General features: G+C 42.8%; 1 protein-coding gene across 2 annotated transcripts in view; it reads left to right on the forward strand.

Annotated features, from left to right (window-relative positions):
• KIAA0930 (KIAA0930 ortholog) overlaps window positions 1–19141 on the forward strand; it is a 59086-nt gene that overhangs the window by 10862 nt on the left and 29083 nt on the right. For both annotated transcript variants that reach the window (XM_038153348.1, XM_038153347.1), the window contains exon 2: window positions 15483–15631. In XM_038153348.1, coding sequence (XP_038009276.1) covers window positions 15483–15631 — 149 coding nt within the window. The remainder of the gene's footprint in view (window positions 1–15482; window positions 15632–19141) is intronic.

Below are 19141 nucleotides of genomic sequence, written 5' to 3' on the forward strand. Positions count from 1 at the left end.
TTTTTTAAGAAATACATCCTTCTTTAGACTAATTGTCTTATGTGTGCATATCAGGTTGGGCACCCAGCTAAGAGATGGCAGTGTCAAACAAGTTTTTTTTTCAAAATCTTGGCTGCCAGATAGGTGAAAGTGTTGGTTGTCAGCTTCTAAAAGTGAGTGGGTTTGTGGTGTAGAAGGTAAGTGAGAATTCTGGCTTCCACTGTAAAGTTGCCAAGTGCTCACTCCGAAGGATGCTGCCGATGTTTCTAACCAGAAAAGAAACTGAATTTGGAAAATGCCAGTCTGTGATAGTATGGGTAGGAAATAACTCTGCTGCTCTGCCAGCTGCTGTTGTGATAGCTGCTCCTTCCTTCTGCCTTGACAGCAAGTTGCTAACTAGCAGCCTGGGCAAAGATAAGGTACTGGGGGAGGTACATACATGAAATTATCAGCAATAGCCACAGTCTTGGTAGTTTTGTAAGGCTGGAATACTTCTAAAATACAATTTGCTGGTTTTACCTGACCTACCACAGTAGTCTCTCAGACAGGGCTTTGACAGTGGTATTTATTAAGGGTGAAAATAGGGACCTTGGATGTCATAAATTTACAGAAGCAGCAGATTACTTTGGCAGAGAACAGAAATAGCATGTATTTTAGCAGTGAAAACACATATTTGTGCTCTTATGGACAAGTTTCTGCACTCCAGCAGGGCCAGCATGCTTTGTAAGTTGCCAAGTGACCTTTCCAGGGTGGATCCAGGTCTTGGAAAGTTTGGGACTGTTGCTGGGTAATCCTGAAAGCAGCAGTAAGAAATATGTAACCATTTGTCCCTGTTTCACTGGATTTAAAGTGTCTGCAGAGGGTGGGGCTGCCTCTGTTGAAGAAGATTTTGTGTACACCTGAACTAAATGCCCAGTTAGGCCAGCTCTGAAACACAGCAGCTTTTCTGCAGTAGTTTCTTATGAAAGGCATAACAAGGTGATTCCTCTGGTGCTTCCCTAATGAGTAAATAAAATCTGTGGAGGTGATGCTGCAGTCCTTTGGGAATTGCACATAGTTTGAGGGTTTGGGTGCTGTTTCCAGGGAACTGAGCTACCACATGCTTTGAGAGGCTGAGGTACAGCAAAGGAGCTGACAACTGTTGGATGAGAATGGATTTATTATTTCTGTGCACTGCAGTTCAGTAGCAGGTAACCATATCCTTTCAATTGTGCTGACCCTTGCTAGGATTAGTACTCAAAGTAAACTGGCAGATGCCTGTAAAATGCTGTCTTTATTTGGTGTTTCATACTGACCTGTCATATTGGATGATTTTTCTCTAAATTTATCTTCTAGGGTTACTCTTGTTGGAAAATATTTCTCATGCTATGATGGTTCCATTTGAATTCTGCTTTTTCAAAGTGTAAATCTGTAGATGGTGCTCAGTAGTTAATGCTTTTCAATTATGCAGGCTTTCATTCAATGTTGAGTGTTAAATGACGAGATGGTTTCCTCAGCATATGATGTAATAGTAAAGAAGAGACCTGCAGGAAGATGTATGAACTTTAGGAATACATTTTACAGATCTTTTTTTTTCTAGAGGAGATTGTGTTTGTCGTCTCAGCAATGGTGCTAGGAAGCAATTTTCTGCTGTGGAAGAAGTGCAGGTAAAAATGGTAATGGAGAATGTAAACAAATGTAGATGAAAGAAAGTAATCTCTCTCTCTCATCTTCCACTTCTGAGTAGCACAGAAACCATCCCATGGAGAATAAAGCAGAAAACTGCATTGCCCAGAGTCCAACACTGAGACTTCTTGATGCTTTTCTGCAAGTGAGCACTTCTTTCCCTTCAATATTCTCACCACTTGCGTGAAATGAAGTGACAAATAAGCAATACTGGTTTTTTCCCAGGATGTGAGGAATCAGAGGGTCCAAATTTGAGGAAGCTCTGAAACCCCAGCCAAACTTTGTGGCCAGTGTTTAACCTCAGTCATGTTCAGTTATACTTTTGGCCAGTGTTTAACCTCAGTCATGTTCAGTTATACTTTTCTCTGTCACTTTTAGTGGACTTTCAAAATACTACAGAAAAATTGGTGTGTCCTTTGCATTTTGGTGGCCAGCATCAAGTGCACTCCAGGACTGTAATATATGACACTGCATGGCTGTTGTGTAAACCTTAGCATGAGTTGCAGGATCAGCTGAGTTGTTCTCTCCATGTGTCTTCAACTTAAATAATCCATGAACTTGTGCTGGACTTGCACAAGGTCATCCTGTGCTCCTCTGCATGAGACAAAACAAAGGGAAAACAAACATGGTGAATGTAACCAAAGTGGCAGATTATATGTGAAGTTCAGAAAGTGGAACTAAAAGTATTGCAGAAACTGAAGTTTTTTGAAGCGGCCACAAGTACTTTAGAAAGCAAGTTGAGGATGCAGATAAGATATTTTACTGACATCTAGAATAGTGAGATGAGTACTGGGCAGAAAATCTTAGTTTGGTAAGAAAATAGGATGAGGAGAACCCCAAAACCAAAATAAAACACCAAAGCTGAATGAGAATGCTTGTTGACTCTGGTAGTTGAACCATGGTGTGCCTTCTCTCCTAAGGTAACTGCTCTCTGTGGGAGCTGTTCTACTGGCCTTTAGCTGTTTTATATGTAAGGAGGTCAATTCACCACAGAAAAAGCAATTTGGTCCTTAACAGACCCCCTTTGTGTTGTGCATTGTTCTCCTTTGGTTGTGCATTGCAGATGTGCCTAAAGCCACATTCAGGTTTACCTCTGTGAATCCCTTCTCTCTTGGGTGAAATTCAGTGAAACAGAAAATAGCAGAAAAGAATTGTTTGGGTTCAAAAAGGGCTGTATAAGATCTTGAGAGCAAGGGAGGCAACTGAGAAACTTGTGTTGGTTGATTGCTCTTCAGTGCCAAGGGTGTTCCTCAGGTGGGTGGGATTGTTTCCGTTGCTGATGCAGTGGGTTTTTATAAACTTAATCTTGGAAAATTAAAGCGCATTCAATATTGAGCTTTCCTGTGTAAGGCATTGTTGCTAAAGATGAATTAAAAGTGAAGGGCTCTGGGATGAATTTTCTTGATGCAGAGCTGTGCAGTGTCACACGTGGCTGTGTTTGAAGTGCTGCCTGCAGAAGCTCTAACGTCCCCTCCTCTAGGCTGGTAATGTGTCCCCTTGTGCACAAGCAACGTTTGAAATCTGCACTGTTCTTGTGCCTGTGCATAAAGCTTCTTCCTTTTGGTTGTGCTACAGCTCTGCAATGAGGTATGAAGAGCAGGGAAAAAGAGGAAACAGTTTTGTGGAAAGGCATGTTTGTTCCCCAAAACTTGTTGCATAAGAAACTCTGCCCCTGGGTTTAGCTGATGAGCAAACATCATCTTCACAGAGCAAGCTGGTATTACCTAGTTTGGGAGCTGTAATTGTTGCTGTGTTCAGTGCAGTCAGAAGTACAGAGAGGTTCTGTGGCATTTGCTCATTTTTGAAATTGTAGACTTGAAAAGGTTCAGAGAAGGGCAGTAGAGGTGCTATGGGGATGACTTTTGTACAGGGGATACTTTACTAGTAGGGTAGGACTTGTCAGCCTGGCAAAGGGATGCTTCAGGTCCTGTGTGCCACAAGATACTTGGGAAGTAGATGGTGTGAATACAGAGTCTTGCTCACTGTGCCTTTCTGTGAATAAAACCATTACTTAAAGTAAAAAATTGGTAGGAAAGAAAACCCCTGTTGGTGATGAAGACAGTGAAGACTGATTGGGTGACCAGAATCCGAATTTACTGTGGATTACCAGTGCGTATATACTGTTTTAGGAAGACTAGTAATGCTTACTGCAATGATTAGGTTAAAATCACGTACACAAACTTATGCATGTTACAACATCTCTTGCTTGCAGAGTTTAATGAAATTTTCTTTTTCTGGTAAACCAGTCTGATCGAATCTTCTTTTAATCCTCAAATTCTGTTTGCTCTTGCCAAGGCATCCTGTTAACAAACCTCTTATGCTAACCAGGTCCAAAGTCCATCATCTCTCTTGTGTCCCAATATCTCAACAAACTCCCAAGCCCCTAAAATACTCCCAAACCAAGCAAAACCAGCTCCTGTATGATAAAAACTGTGGGTTTCATGGTCACAAACAGGTTGTGAGAGGCTAGGTGTGCCCAAGGAGATGATGAACAGGTGACTAGAATGGCCGTCCAGCAGGAGATGCCGTGTTCACTGCTCTCTGGCACAGAAACACTGGGGGCTGTGAGAGTGCTGAGGAGAAAGGTGATGCACATCCTCTGCTCCTTCCTGTCCATCTCCAGGGCACAATTCTGGGGTAAACAACCTTTGGGCTTGACTCACTGTTCTTACATGATGTTTTTGTATTCCTTGGAATTAAAAGGAAAGTGTTCTTCAAGGGATTTCCTCATCAGGAATGCCCAGTAGTAGTGTTTCTCTATGAGGTGTAATACAGAGAGAATTAAAAATATTTCTTCTTTAATTTCATACTATGCAGTTTTTGATTCTCTGAATTTAGCTGCTTTGTGGTATTTGTATGCTGATCTTTTAGTAACTCTGTGGAGTTACTGGATATATAACTTTGATCATTAAACCTGATGTAAGACATTGTGCTGCAGAAAAATACCCCAGTGTTAATCCCAAGAAACTCCTAAGAGATGAGAAAAATAAGCTCTTTGTGTCACTGTTGAATTAACCGAGGCAGATCAAAGTGCTGGCAGGGAGATGGTTTAGGAAGAGGCTAAACTGCAGTTCTGTGGTGGCCTGTCAAGACATTCCAAGGGGTAGTTCCAGACACTTGATGATGCTTACATTGATAATTGGTGTCTAAATAGGTCCTTGGTATCTTTCCTATGTTTCCATGGATGCTCTTAGGCTCATACCTGCTTATGCTAGAGTCATAATCTACTTATCTGAGAGCATTTTTGACCAAGAATAGCTTAAAGCATGTTTATCATTAAGTACTAATGAAATATTTGGAAGGTATTTATTTATTTAACTGATCTGTCTCTGTGACAGGATGGCAATATTGCCTTATCCTGACAGATGGAATAGTCAGGCAGGGCTGCTAAGTGACTTACTCAAACCAAAAGAGTTGGTGATGGGGGCAGACAACCAACCCTCTTCTGGTGGTTTTTTGACTTGAATTTTCATGCCTTCTGTACAACCTGGATCATTTGTGAATGCTTCTTTTTTAATTCAGTGTCTAAATATGTGAAAGAGTTCCTTCAAAATGGGCAGGTACTATGGTTAGAGCTGTCTGAGTGGGCTCTCACTGTTTTATCTCATGATTAGACTCTCTTTCTCTGATGATTTAAGTGTGCAGAAGTGTTGTGCCTCACCACCCTTTTGCCTGCCCCAACTCTCCTTTGTTTGCCTGCCCCAACTCTCCTTTGTTGAGGAAGTAATTAAACTTTTGGGCCCTAAAATAAATGTTGAAAAAGACCCTTCAGGTGATGAGTTGTTAAGCCCTACTCTCTGTTCTTTGCCCTCTACTTTGTGTTCTCCAGCTGGGGAAGTTTGCAAGGCCAGAACCTCTTCTGGCCTCTTTTTTCTTCCATAAGCCCTTTCCTAGGTGAGCTAGAGCCATCTCTTACGCCTTTTTTTAATCCCAAAGTACTGTATTTTCTTTTGCAAACCAGCTGAGACCTTCCTTTTCCTAAACTTTTCCTGCAAATTGTAGAACTGGTAGTTGTTTTTGAGGATTCTCTTCACCCTGAACCCTCCTCTCCCCATTCCAAAAGTCTATAAATACCACTGGGGCCAAGTTAAGTCCTTGAGACGTGCATTAAGTGTTTGTAACTTTGACTGGCAGGGCTGTCTGTGCTCTTGGGCACAGCAGAAATGAGCAGTACCCAAAAGGACTGCTTGGTATTATATTTATTAATCTAGCTGTGGTCTGGCTTTCATTCTGGGTAGATGCATGGAGAAGAGGCAGTTTCTGGAGGGGGGCAGGTTAAAACAGTAGGAGCTGCAGGAAAAGCTAGGGAAACAGATTGTAGGTTTCAGAGATTGGTGTAGGATAGCAAGACCAATTTTGCTGAGTTTGGTAAAAGCATGATTTAAATGGAAAACAGCAAAGTAACTCAAAAGACACCACCAGGTGGATGAGATGTAGGAAATACTTCTCTAGTGATAAATTTTTAAATAGGATAATTATGATAACCTCTTAAAAAACATGCTATAGAAGTCAGGATAATATGTAGTTACACCTAATAAGAATTGTGTATATTTAGATGCCTGGACTATTTGGACTTTTAGACAAAATCAGCAGGTGGTGGAATAAATGTACTGCCACTTTTTTTGTACAAGGTTTGTCTCTGTTAGATAAATCATTACAGGTACTGTTAATAAACCAGAAATAAGTGACAGATCAACAATCCAAAGGTTTGCTCTGTCCGGCTGTCCTCAGTCAAATGAGAGCAGCTTCGTGGAGGAACCTTGCTCTGATCTCTAGGCACTGACTGTGTCTGCACTCTTCCTTTTGCTTGCCAGGGGCTAATTAGAAGGTAGAGAACCCAAAAGGGCATTATAGAAATACCATAATTATGTTTATGTGGAAGTCTGTGTTATATTGGCACCAGCTATCCTCGCCTTTAATTATTTGATTGTGATAGTTCAGTTCTACAGCCACACTTCCTGCTAATCAGGGCAGATTTACACAAACCCCGGGTGCAGTGCTTGAGTACAGGAAGACAGCCAGGGGTAGGGACTCTGGTGTTCCCACATCATTCTTGTGGCTGTTTTGGGAAGGGGATTGGGGGCAAGAAGTTTGTGTGGCTGGAGAGCAGTGCCTTGGCAGTTCTCCTGCAGGAGCTGCTTGTCGTACGTGGGTGGCCAGGCTGGTTAGGCTGTGGAAAGGGATTGCTGTGCCAAATCACTTGTTTTAAAATTTTAAAAGTTTAATAGTAATGAAATGGTTATAAAAATAGTAGTAAAATTGGAGCAATAAGAATTTGGACAATCAGAGTTAGGACAATAAAAAGCAAAGAAATACAGACTGTCTGGATGCTTCCTGGGCAGTTAACCCCCGAAAGCACACATGCTAACAAAGGATTTACTCTCAAAAGCAATTGTCTGTTGCATATTCATATATCTCATACATGATGCAAAAATTCTTTTCAAACAAAGGGTGTTTTCTGGTTTTTGTCAAATCCCTCCACTTCATCTTCTTGGCTCCTCAAAGTCTGGAAGAAGGTGGAAGGATATTGGTCTTTTCCAATAAGGAGGAAATAATTCTTTCTTGGGGATTTTGGTGTCTTTTTGCTGTTATCTCTGTGCAAAGAATTTCTTGATTATCTCATCCCTTTCCTGAGCTAGTTAAAGTATCTTACATCACAGTTTCTATATTAACATTGTGTTATAACCTAAAACTATATTTACCACACTACTTAAAAAAAGATTAACACAGTACTACTAATTAATACAGCATAGCACATACAATATTCCTTTTAATATCTGCCAAGAGCCAATCATATAATATGCACTTTTCACATTGTGATGCCCCAATCACTTCCAAGGACTTTTGCAAAGGCTTATAGAAAGAGCCAGCACTGTCTTTGTAGCAGACAGGATTTGCTAGGGGATGGCAGCTTAGGGAAATTTGTGTGGTAAAATACCATGTGACCCTGCATGAAAGGGCAAAGTAATGCTGCTTGACCAAATCTCTCATCAGCTTTATTTTGTGCACCTGTGGGATAGTGCCAGTGGCACGAAGGTGGAGCTGGGCATCACCAGTGTCTGCCACAGGGAAAGGGATGACACCTGCCGGGTCCTGGCTTTGGCTTATGGCTGGCAAGGAAGGACAGGAAGATGGGCATTTGCGCTCCTGTGTTCTTTGGGTTCGTTTTATCCCATGGATTCTGTGTTTTGTAAAGCGGAGCTCAGGTTTTCCCCGTGCCCTGAGCCAGAGGTGCTGAGCAGAGTTCCTTGGTTGTTCCTCTGTTTCCTGTCATTTATGGGGATTTGTTGTCTCTGAGACTTCCCTTCCCCAGGTGGGCATGGCTGGGAGTGACCCAGGGGCTCAGAAGGCGTTGGGGTTGTTCTGGTGGTGGATGAGTGTGCTTGGAGCCTTTGCAGGGGCCCAGGAAGCAGAGACTTCTGCAAGAAGAGGCCACGTGGAAGGGGCCAGCTGGTGACCTCGGGGTTCTGTTCCTGGGACCTGAGGCCATGGCAGTGGCCAGTGTCACTTGCATGGGAAGCCCGTGTGGCAGCAGCATTTCCCAAAAGCCTTTGCTCCATAGCACATTGGCGTTGGGGCTGGTGAAGATGAAGAGAGCTCTCCTGAGGTACAGACCCCTCCCGGGGTGTTCACCCCCTTGGGATGAAACAGCCCCATGGGTGGAGGAAATGCCTTATGCAGAGCCTATTCAGTGTTGCTTTGGTCCAGATTTATTTTGTCTGGGAATTTAATGGATTTAAGTTTACCTTCTCTTTGCTGTGTAACTGATAAAAGACATTTATCAGCCCTAAGTCTGGCCAGATAAATCTTTTCAGTCACACTGGAGGGGAGGTGGCAGCACATGTGCTGAAGGCAGGGCAGAGCTTTTCCAGCTGCCCCTTGGGAAGGAGCTGGGAGAAGCAAGTGGTGGGACCAAGCCCAGCCTGGATTTGAAGGGAGGTGCCTGTCAAAATGAGTCGTGAGAAGATCTGGTCCTACTGGTGGCAGTTCAGCCCCTGTTGCATTGAGCAGCACTTTCTGGGGCATCCCCTGAGGTTCAGGGTGTCACCAAGGGGCAGCTTTGGGTACCACACTGGGCCCTGGCTGGGGCAGTGGGGGTGGAGAACTGGCTGCTGGAGGGGGAAAGGAATCAGGGAGCAGCAAAGAGCAGCAGCCAGGGCTGTTCCAGCAAGCTCAGGGGGTTCCTGTGGCTCTTTTGGAGTTTTTTCCAGAGGACTGGGATGGTTTCCCCTTTTGGGGCTCTGCCAGGTGCTGGGAGGAGCCAGTGATGGAGCCAGAAAAGCTGTCATGTGGCATCATGTGGCACTGTGTCATTCCTGTCTGGTGAGGCAGAGCTCTGGCCCATCTGTGGTGGCAGCTGGGGGCCTGGAGCTGACATGAGGTGCCTCTTCAGTTCCTGGCCAGCGGAGCTTTGGGAGGCTGGAGGGACCTGGCAGGGTTTCTTGTCTCAGGAAGAAGGAGATGGAGGGTGGCAGAGGTTGTGTGCATGTTGAAAATCACTTGAAGGCTGAAGAAAAGACAATCCATACCTGTTTTTGTTGACAGGATTTCTTCTTTTTCAGTCAGTTTGGGTTTTTTCTGCTGCTGGGTGGAGCAGCATCAGAAGCTCTTTAGGTTTTTCATTGTCTGCTTCTCTGTAGTGGTGCTTTCTGCTGCTCTGCTTTCTGCTCACCTAAATGGGCTTCTTCAGTCTCTGAAGCTGGAGAGGAAAGAGGGAAGCAGCTCATTTTCCCAGACTCAAGTGGAGGAAGGGAGGCTGAGTGGTCCCTCAGTTTAGCTAGGAGAAGGGGGAGAGCTTCTTCCATTCTGGTTATCTCCAGACCATTTGATTGCATCCCACCAAAAAGCTGGTGAGATGGCACAGGCACTGTGAGACTTCCTGAATTTGTAACTGCACAGCTGGGGAGCCTGGTGTGCAGGTATGGATTTCCTTGAAATCAATCCTTGCCTCCCTGCAGGCAGGTTCCACACACTTTTATGGATTTTTTTGCTCATCTCCAGCTGTTTTCTGAAAAAACATACAAGCTAGAGATCTCAAGTTTTTCTAACTGGGGTAATACTGAGTCTTCATCATCTTAGATGGATAGATGTGTGCATGCCACACTTGGTGGGGTAGAATAGTTTACTTTAGGGTGTTAGAGATGAATGATGTGATGGTTGGCTCTCAAATTTAAGAGATGAATATTATATGTATGTTAAGACAAGTTTTGTAGATTGTCACTGTCATATTTTCTGAAAAATCCCTTTGCCAGGATTTCTTCTCCTGGGAAGCTGAGAGGCCTCAGAGAAAAATGAAAACAATAATTATCTCATTTTGCTTCTCCTGTGTTTTGCTGCTTTAGAATGTGGTCTGGAGATTGTTTATCCGACCGGTCATTGTTTGATTGGTTTCATGGGAATTGTTTTTACTTAATGACCAATCACCATCAGCTGTGTCGGGACTCTGGAAGCAGTCACAAGTTTTTCATTATCATTCTTGTTAAGCCTTCTGTCTGTATCCTTTCTCTATTCTTTTGTATGGTTTTATTATAGTATTCTTTAATATACTATAAAATCATAAAATAGTAAATCAGCCTTCTGAGAACATGGAGTCAGAGTCTCAATTCCTCCTTCATCCTGGGGACCCCACAAATACCACAGTAGATGTATAGTGATGTTATTGTAATTTGTCCTCCCATAGTTCTCTTTCCTCTCCCCCTTGGAATAGCCTTGGTCCTCAGGGCATTTGGGGAGGCTCAGCTGATTTCCAGGGGGCACAACATGCCAACAGCTGCCCTCCACCCGAGATGAGAGAGAGCGATGGCCACCGATGGGCGGCACAGAAGCAGCTGACCGGCAAAACTTTGGGAGGCCTCAGGGTGTAAAAGGCAGAGCAGCCATTTTGCAGAAGAGCACGTGGCTGCTGGTCACGCAGACTCTCAGCACTGTAACTTTTCCTTTTTCGGTCCTTTGTTGTATTTTTGTTGAGGTTTAATAAACCTTTGAAATTTTAGAAGTGAGCCTCGTTTCTCACAAGGGTGAGGAGGAGGGTTTTATCTGTGTCATCTCTCTTGCCCCTGTTGCTGCTGTTACCACAATGCCTTCCTTTTTTAGCCAAAGTTCTGCCAGTAAAATTTTTTCCTTCTGTATCACCTGCCTTCCAACTATTGCTTGCCACTGAACTTCTGGAAGTTCACTCCAGTCCTGTTTCTGTAAGGTCAAGCTGAAGGGATTAAGTGGTGTCCCTGTATGTAGTCTTGGGAAGAAGCCTGAACTTTAGATTTCTGATGATCTGGTTAGCTGGCAGCTATCTCTAGAGAGGGAACATCCATTCTGATTTTATGCAGTCATAATTACAACCTTACAACATCAAAGGTAGCTTTAATATATGTATGAATATAGCTTTATATTATCCTTGCAAAATACTTGGCTAAACTTGGAACAAAAATTAAGTACAATGTGAATTGCTTAGAACTCTCATTTTGTCACCATACTGGGGTTGTAAAGATCTTCATTAGTGTTTAATTAACTCCTAAACATCTAAGGATAGTTATTTTACAGATGATCACTGTGGCAGTGTTGGATGAAATGAGTTTTATAATGTTTCACGGAGAGGAGTATCTCCTAGCAGACTAAAGGAATAAAAGCATACCAAGAAACCTTGTCTAGCTGAAATTATTGTTCTTCTAAGCTCTGAGTGGTACATGCTGAAAAAAATGATTATCCACTGAATGAGAAGTCTTTTATTCTATTCTTTTGAAGGAAAATAATAACCTGACACTTCCTTTTATCCAATGATTTTTTGGAAGGCATTAAAAAATAAATTCATGATTTCCTATGTGGATATGAAGTCAGTTCCCTGAAATGAATGTTCAGTATAAAAACCTAATAGGTAAAAAGAAAGACATTTATTGCATAGCAGTTGGCATAAATTTTGCTTCTAATGAGGATAAAATACATGTAAATGAATAATTACAGTAATTGTTGTAGTTAGGATTTGTTCATGACAAAGGTCTCATAATTATATAACCAACTTTGGGTTTATTAAGATTTATAGTGTGAACTCCTAATTCCATTTTATTCCTTTAGAAGTGGGATTTGCTAGGGGAGGGGCATTTTCAGGAAGCTGACTTGCTGCATGCTCTCAGCTGTAGATGTTTCCAATCTTCTTCCTAGCAAAGCTGGAAGACTTCCCATGAGAAACTGTAAATGACCAAAATTACTGTAATGTGGGGATCTAATAGCTGAAGGCATTCCTGAGTGGACATACTGGATCTGGCCGTTTCAGGCTTTAAATTGTAATGGATTTTCTCCTTCTCAAGTTTTAAGAAGTTCTGGTCCCAAATAAAAATGTTTTGTCTCCTTTGCAGGTTAATGCAATTTAATAGTAGATTTTAAAAGGCTATTTCTTCTTGTGTGCTGTTGCACATCCTCGCTGCTTCTCCTAGAATTGAAAAAAAAAGCAGCTCTTTTGCTGTGGTTTGGCTCTTTTTGGCTTCAAGACGAGTCCTTCAGCCACTGCAGTCACAGCAGCCACAGCATCCTTAGGCTGGTCTCAATTACAGCAGAATCTGCAAGCATCTCTGAAGCATGGAGAGGAGTTTTACATCTCATCAGCTGCAGGTGGGCTTGAAATTGAAGGTGATCTAATGTGGCTCCAAGGGTTTCCAGGGTTTTTCCCCTGCATTGTGCTGCAGTGCTGAAATAGGTTCAGTGCTGCAGCACTTTTGTTCCCAGGTTTTCTGTTTAGACTAAGGTTGGATCCGTGGAATCACTTTGTTCTGTGTTCCCCAGCAAGGGTAAAAGCACACACAAGGTCCTGGTATTCTACCCAGTTCTGTTCTCCTGCAGGTATAACCACCCAGAAATGTATATGCTAAATATATATGCTAAATATATATGCTATAACCACCCCTAAATACTTAGGTGAGCATAGTGAATTCCTGTGGTTTATAGCCTAAAACACACCTGATGGTGTCAGCAGCTCATGGACAGTTTCTCAGAGTTTTGCATGTGCTGTTAGAATCTAGAAGTGATGAATAAACCCTTTTTTACAGTGCTGGATTTAGGTAACTTGATTTTGCATATAAATCGAGGAGCGCCTTGCCTAGATTTACTTTGTTTCCTTGTCTATGGAGCAAACCAAAGCAAAGTATTTTTGAACCCTAGAGCACTTTCAGAGATGGTTCTTACAGAATGTACATTCATTTTTTAGTTTTTCCTTTGTCTTTCTTAGAACTTCAGAGGAACTCAGGGCAATCCTCTTTCCTCCTCCTTCCCTGTCTAATTAAGGGTTGAGAATTCAGGTACTCTAACCCCATGAGATTTTAAAAGATTCTTTGAGGCTATTAGTTAATCACGATGAATGTGTGCCATTTTCTGCTCTTTGCTAAATACAGAGGTGGGACTGGGTCATGGTGTCCTCGGCTGTCACGGGTACCACAGGAACTTTCTTAACCAAGCTGAGCTTTGTCTTAGCTGCAGGGATTTTTGCCTTCACTATTCCAGCTGAGGGTGCTGCTCCTGAGCTTTGTGGCTTGAATGCTTAGGAATCAGCTTTGAATTTCCAGCCTGCATATGTGTCAGTGGCTAGTTTAGAGCCATTTGGCCTTGTGTCAGCGGGGTTTATCCTTAAACCTGAGGAGTTCCTTTTCTCTTTTTGATATTCCTGTGTGAATATACAGACCAGTGATAATCCTGTCCTTTTTCACACTGGTTTTGTGGGTCTGAACACATTGGAATCCACTCTTGCATTCTCTCAGGTATAAATATTTGCTGTACACAGTCCTGTTCATCTGTGCTCTAAGAAGACATTCCTGTGATGAGGACGCCCAGGATCCTGTATCTGATCTCCCCAGCACTTGATTCCATTTGTCCACTGGAAAAAAAAATGGATAGTCCTTAAGTACTCAAGTATTTAGTGCAGATTTTATTCAGGATTGCACATTATGTTCCATGCTGCCTTAAGTAATTGAAACTACTTCACTGCAGTCATGCAAATAAAGTAATTGCAGTGTGGCCTGGAATTAACCTGCACTGGGAACTAACTACCTTGGCCCTTTTCTGTTCTCCCTCAGCCTTTCCATTTTTTTTTTAAATCAGCTATATGCACATTTTCAAATACTGTCCTGCTTGATGTCAATTAACATATTCTGTGCATGGTCCATCGGTGGATTTTTATTGTGGTTTCAATATTGCATTTTTATTTAGTTTGGAGACAATCTTTTTCTTTCAGTCGCACATCTATCTCCTAAAAATTTTGAAAGTCTAATCTTCTGCCCTCCCCAGTAATTAAAGATTGGAAGAAAGATTTGTCTGGCAAATACTGCACAGGGGGTGAAGTAGGAAAATGTGCTGAGGATGTCCTGTAAAGGGTAGATGTTCTGGAGGAGGGGTTGGCAGTTGCATGTGTGTACATACACCTCCACCTGTCCTGCTGTCTTGTACATAATAACCATCCATTATCCCCAGTAACTATTGCAGGTTTTTGTTGTTTGTCAGCAATATAATTATTTGTGGTTTTTTAGTGTTTCTCTCCTCGCATGTTTAAAGCAGCTTGGTTATTACAGCCTTTGTGGGCTTTGGGGAGGGGATGCAATCACTCCATGGAGCAGTAATCAGCTCCCCTATCACCAGGCACAGGGCTGTGTTCTCTTCTTATCTTTAACAATACAAAAGGTGCAGCACCCTTTGCTGTTTTATTACAGCTAAGAGCTTTGAAGAGTTTCACAAAATGAGATGTCACCTCTGCTGTGCCTCCTTCTCTTGGGGAGAGGCCAACTGCAGTGCTATTGCTGATGCTGATGTCATTCATCTCCTTGAGTGAGACTTTGTGGCATCTTCCTCTTCCTAATTTTGTCCTTCTCCTGCCACTTTTTGTTGTGTAATTGGGATTCAAGGCTTGTGAACTCATTGTTTCCTTGAGTTGGATTCTGTTCCTTTGTCAGAGAGAGGGTGAATTACAGTCACAGGTACTTTCTTGTTTCTGGGTATTGGTTTAAGGAAGGCATCAGCTGTTCATTCCTGAAGGACTGGCTGTAATCCCCAAGACCCTATAAGAAACCTGTAGGCACCTTGTGGCTTCAGGTCATTAACTGGAGCGTGTACTGTCACCACATGTCTTTGAAAGTGCTTTGAGTGTGGCTTTGATGTGTTCTCCCTCAGTGCACTTCTTCATAGCACAAGCAGAGCCGGGTATTGTATTTGTGGGTGCCCCGATGAAGGAAGGAATGATGAATCTGACTCCGTGTTCTCAGAAGGCTGATTTATTATTTTATGATACTATACTATATTAAAGAATACTAAACTACACTATACTAAAGAATACAGTAGGGATACTTGAGAATGCTAAAAAGATAATAATGAAAATTCGTGACTCTCTCCAGAGTCCTGACACAGCTTGGCACTGACTGGCCAAAGAGTGAAAACAACTCACACCAGAATCCAATGCAACAATCACCTGTTGGTAAACAATCTCCAAACACATCCCAAAGCAGCAAAACACAGGAGAAACAAATGAGATAATTATTGTTTTCATTTTTCTCTGAGGCTTCTCAGCTTCCCAGGAGAAAAATCTGGGCGAAGGGATTTTTCAGAGAATGTGAATGCCACAAGCCAGGGTCTGGGTCTGCTCGTGGGCCCTGACCTTGTGCCCTGCTGGTGGGGCAGAGGGGCGGATTGGTTGCTGGAATGTGCTTGACAATGTCCCAAGACAGCCTGTGGGCTCAGGCCAAGTGACAGCACCGGGTCTGTGCACCACAGAAGAACGTAGCACTACAGTTCTAGTGTCGTGTTGAGCGCAAGCAAAAATGACATCCTCATTCACAACTCTTCTATCTCCTTTCTCCTGTGTCTCTTAGGGTGTTTCAAAGATGACCGTATTGTGTTCTGGACTTGGATGTTTTCAACCTATTTCATGGAGAAGTGGGCCCCCCGGCAGGATGACATGCTCTTCTACGTCCGCCGGAAGCTGTCCTATGTCAGTGGGGAGAGTACAGAGGGGAAAAAGGTGAGTAAGGATGTGTTTTAACTTGGGAAGCCTGAGGTAGCGTGGGATTTGGTGTTGTGGGGTACGTGACACATCAGAAGAATTGCAAACCAAGGATGAGGAATTTCCAGCTCTGCTCATCACAAGAGGTTATACTAAATTGATCCCTGAGGAAATACCATGGTTAAGGTTGTGAATGCCAGGTGACCCTGCCTTGGCAGGGGTTTGGACTGGATGATCTCCAGAGGTCTCTTCCAACCCTAACGATTCTGTGATTCTGTAACATCAGCAGCAATGTAAATGAGGTGCTCTGTTATGGACTTGAGACAACCAGAAAGCTTGCCTGCCTTTTTGGAAAGCTGACTTTTGTTTTGCTTCTCAGTGATGATACTTTATAAACTCAAAGCACAAGTCTGTAGAAGACAGGAAAAAAAGGAGAAGAGAGAAGTCACGCTGGTATTTCTAGATGAAAACTGGCTGAGATTACCAGAGTATCAGGAATGAACATCTGTTGGGTGTACTCAGTAGCAGAACACAAGCAGCCTCCTGGAGCTGGGATACAGCAGTGACAAACAGCAGAGAAACTCCTGTATGCTCAGAGTCTACGTTTAAGACAATGTGCTCCTCATAAAGAACTATTGTTCCTTGCAAGCACAGTCAGGTATCCTAGTGCTGCTGCACAGGTATTTTCCCATGAGACATCTGAGAAACTTCTTAGCATTCCATGGCAGTTTTCATCTTAGGTGGGGGAAACAGAAGCACGAGGTAGGGTGGTTTTATTGGGAATTAAGGTTGGTGGCTGTAGGAAGATAAATAGAGGAGGAAAAAATGGGGATTGATTTACTGACACATGCAAATAATTGACAGTGTTGTTGAATCACAGCTATATGTGCATGGTGTCTGTGAAAGTGTTTGTAACCAGATATACGAGAGTTCTCTGGGCTCATATGTGGTGGTGTGAATGTCAGCTCCCTTCAGAAAAAGATTCCAGAAGGTTTTCCCACACTTTTGATGAAGATACAGAGAATGGACAGACTTATTTTCTCTCTTCTCCCTGGCCCTCCAACTTCCATCATGACAACCACTAAGGAGAAGATGGAAAAATATGGTTCTTTCTCTATCAGATGAGTGGTTTAGTCTTCAGCCAGTGTGTTTGGAGCTTTATGACTTGTAGGGGAAACTTCCATGCTGATGGTTGTTTCAGTGACTATAAAAGCATTCCTGTTTCACATCAAATAATATTATGGCTTTATTCAGCCTCGTAAAAGCATGGGTTGTTTAACCTCTTGTCCTTCTCAACAAGGAAAGTGAATCTCAGAGACAGCCTACTTGCTTAAATCCATTCACAGACCACTGATCAATCTGACTGATTCATTAGCTTCCAGTGTCTGAAGCTCTTGTGGGTAGGTGACAGTGACATAAACCCTTGTACTTGCTCTCAGAGCATTATTTAAGCTTTTTAAAAGCACCATAAATAATTTTTATTTGTGAGGAGGTTGCATAAGTGGTGGTTACCACAAAATCAGCGTTAGTGAATCGTGTGTGATAACAGCTGGGATGGGGAGCGGGCTTTAATAGCACACTCAGCATTTTGTAACTCTCCTGTGGCTGGCTGTATTTTGCATGGCTTCTGAGAATTGAACCTTTCCTGTGACTTTGAAGTACTTCAATTGCTTTGTGAAACTTCATAGTTGGTGATTCATTGGTACTTGTTCAGCTATTCTCCTGTTAGATTTCACTTGACTGCTTTCTAGTTCCAACTCCTCTTTTATCTTTTGAGCCTGCCCAGTGCAGTGAGACACCAAACAGCTACTCCTACACATCAAATTATGACTACATGGGTTTTTAATTTACTTTCTAGTTTTGGACTTTCTTCTTTGAAAAATGATGCCAAAATGCCAAAGTCATCCTGTTAAAGGGGAGGGAGATGGAGACTGGTATCTGTAGGAGCTGGATAGAAGTGCAAGCCTCCCTGCCACCCACCAAGCTGTGCTCTCGTAAATGAAGGGGCGAGTTCAGAGTTGTTTGGGGACATTTAGGACTAGAACTGGAGCTGTGCTGTTGGCTCCTGCTTTATGCCAGGCTGAGTCAAATGGTCTGGTGATGATTCCTTCACGGACCACATTGGGGGTGACTCTGTAGTCTGGATGCACAGTGAAGCAAGTTCGTACCTGTGCGCTCTGTGCTTCGCTGGCTGCTGCAGGTTTTGGCTGAAGAATGCTGGCAGAGGTGACTCCATGCCATGTCAGCTCAGAACATGAGTTTATGTTCATGAAAATGAGATCTGTGCAGCTTTGAGGACAGCAGTCATCATAGTGATGGCAATGACAAAAGGGGTTGAGTGGGGACATGCTGTTTGTCTGAATGCTGACAATGCTGGTGTTTGTTTGTGTCATTTCCATGCCCTGGCGTGATGGTGTGTGTCAGTGGGAAACAAGTGTCAATGAATCCAGTGGTTCCCAGGCTTGGGTGCCTGAACTGTCTGATTAAAAGTAGCTCCTGCTTGGGGGTTTGGGTTTTTCTGTGCTTACAGGAGCTGGAAGAGTGTTGGCAATAACATTTGATTTTAAACTGAAGTGTAACAGAGGATAAGCAGAAAAAACCTGATAAGATCGAGATTAGATGTTCTGCTCAGTTTTAAGACTGAATGAGAAGGGCTTTGGATGATTCATGACAGCTTAAAGTAATAAATTGTACCATTTGGTATGTCCAGTAGGTGCTGGTGGTAAACTTCTCTGCCATCCTAAATTCTATTTTAAAAGGCCTTTTAAATTATCTGCTTTGCACTCTGCCTGGTCTAAGTGACTTCCCATTTGCTTCTCTTTTCCTTCCCACCAATTTCTAAACTGAGCATAGATGGGTGAAACAGCAATTAAGCTCCTAATATGTGAATGCCAGGGCAGAACTGCCGTGTTGAATTCTGGGCTATATCCACTACACAGACTCTTGGATCCCAGAGAAGTACATTTAATTCTGTCTTTCCTTGGCATGTCACGGTAACTCCTGACAGTTTTTCTTGCCAAGTTTTGAAGATACGTCTTCTCTTGGTGCCTTGTGTCAGGTTCTTTGCAGACCAAGGCACTGTGTAGTGTAGCTTTTCACTAGGTTAAGGAATTTAGCAGGGTTTTGTAAAGTGGAATCCCTTTGACTTGTCGTTCTTTATTAAGTCAAGACTCAAAAACAGCTTTGCTGCTGCCTCTCGTGCCAGCTGATGTGACCTACTGGAAAATGTAAGCCTTGATCCTCACTTCCAAAGGGTCATGGACAGTGCAGGTTTGAAAGGTTAACATGGTTGGACTTAGGATTATGATTTTAAAATGCTGTTAGGTCAAGATTGAGTATCTCTGATCTTTCTGTAGAGAGCAGCTTTACTTTCTCCTGGGATTCCAAAAGATGCAAGTATACAGCGTTAGACAGACAGCTGGGAAAGAAAGATAAAACTTCAGTGATAGACCAGCAAGTCGTATTCTGCCTTTCATTGTGCCTTGTCACCTGAAAAGGTGCCGTATCTATAGGGCAAAGCAGTAAAAA

Source organism: Motacilla alba, chromosome 1A (genome assembly GCF_015832195.1).
Source record: "Motacilla alba alba isolate MOTALB_02 chromosome 1A, Motacilla_alba_V1.0_pri, whole genome shotgun sequence".
Lineage (NCBI taxonomy): Eukaryota > Metazoa > Chordata > Aves > Passeriformes > Motacillidae > Motacilla > Motacilla alba.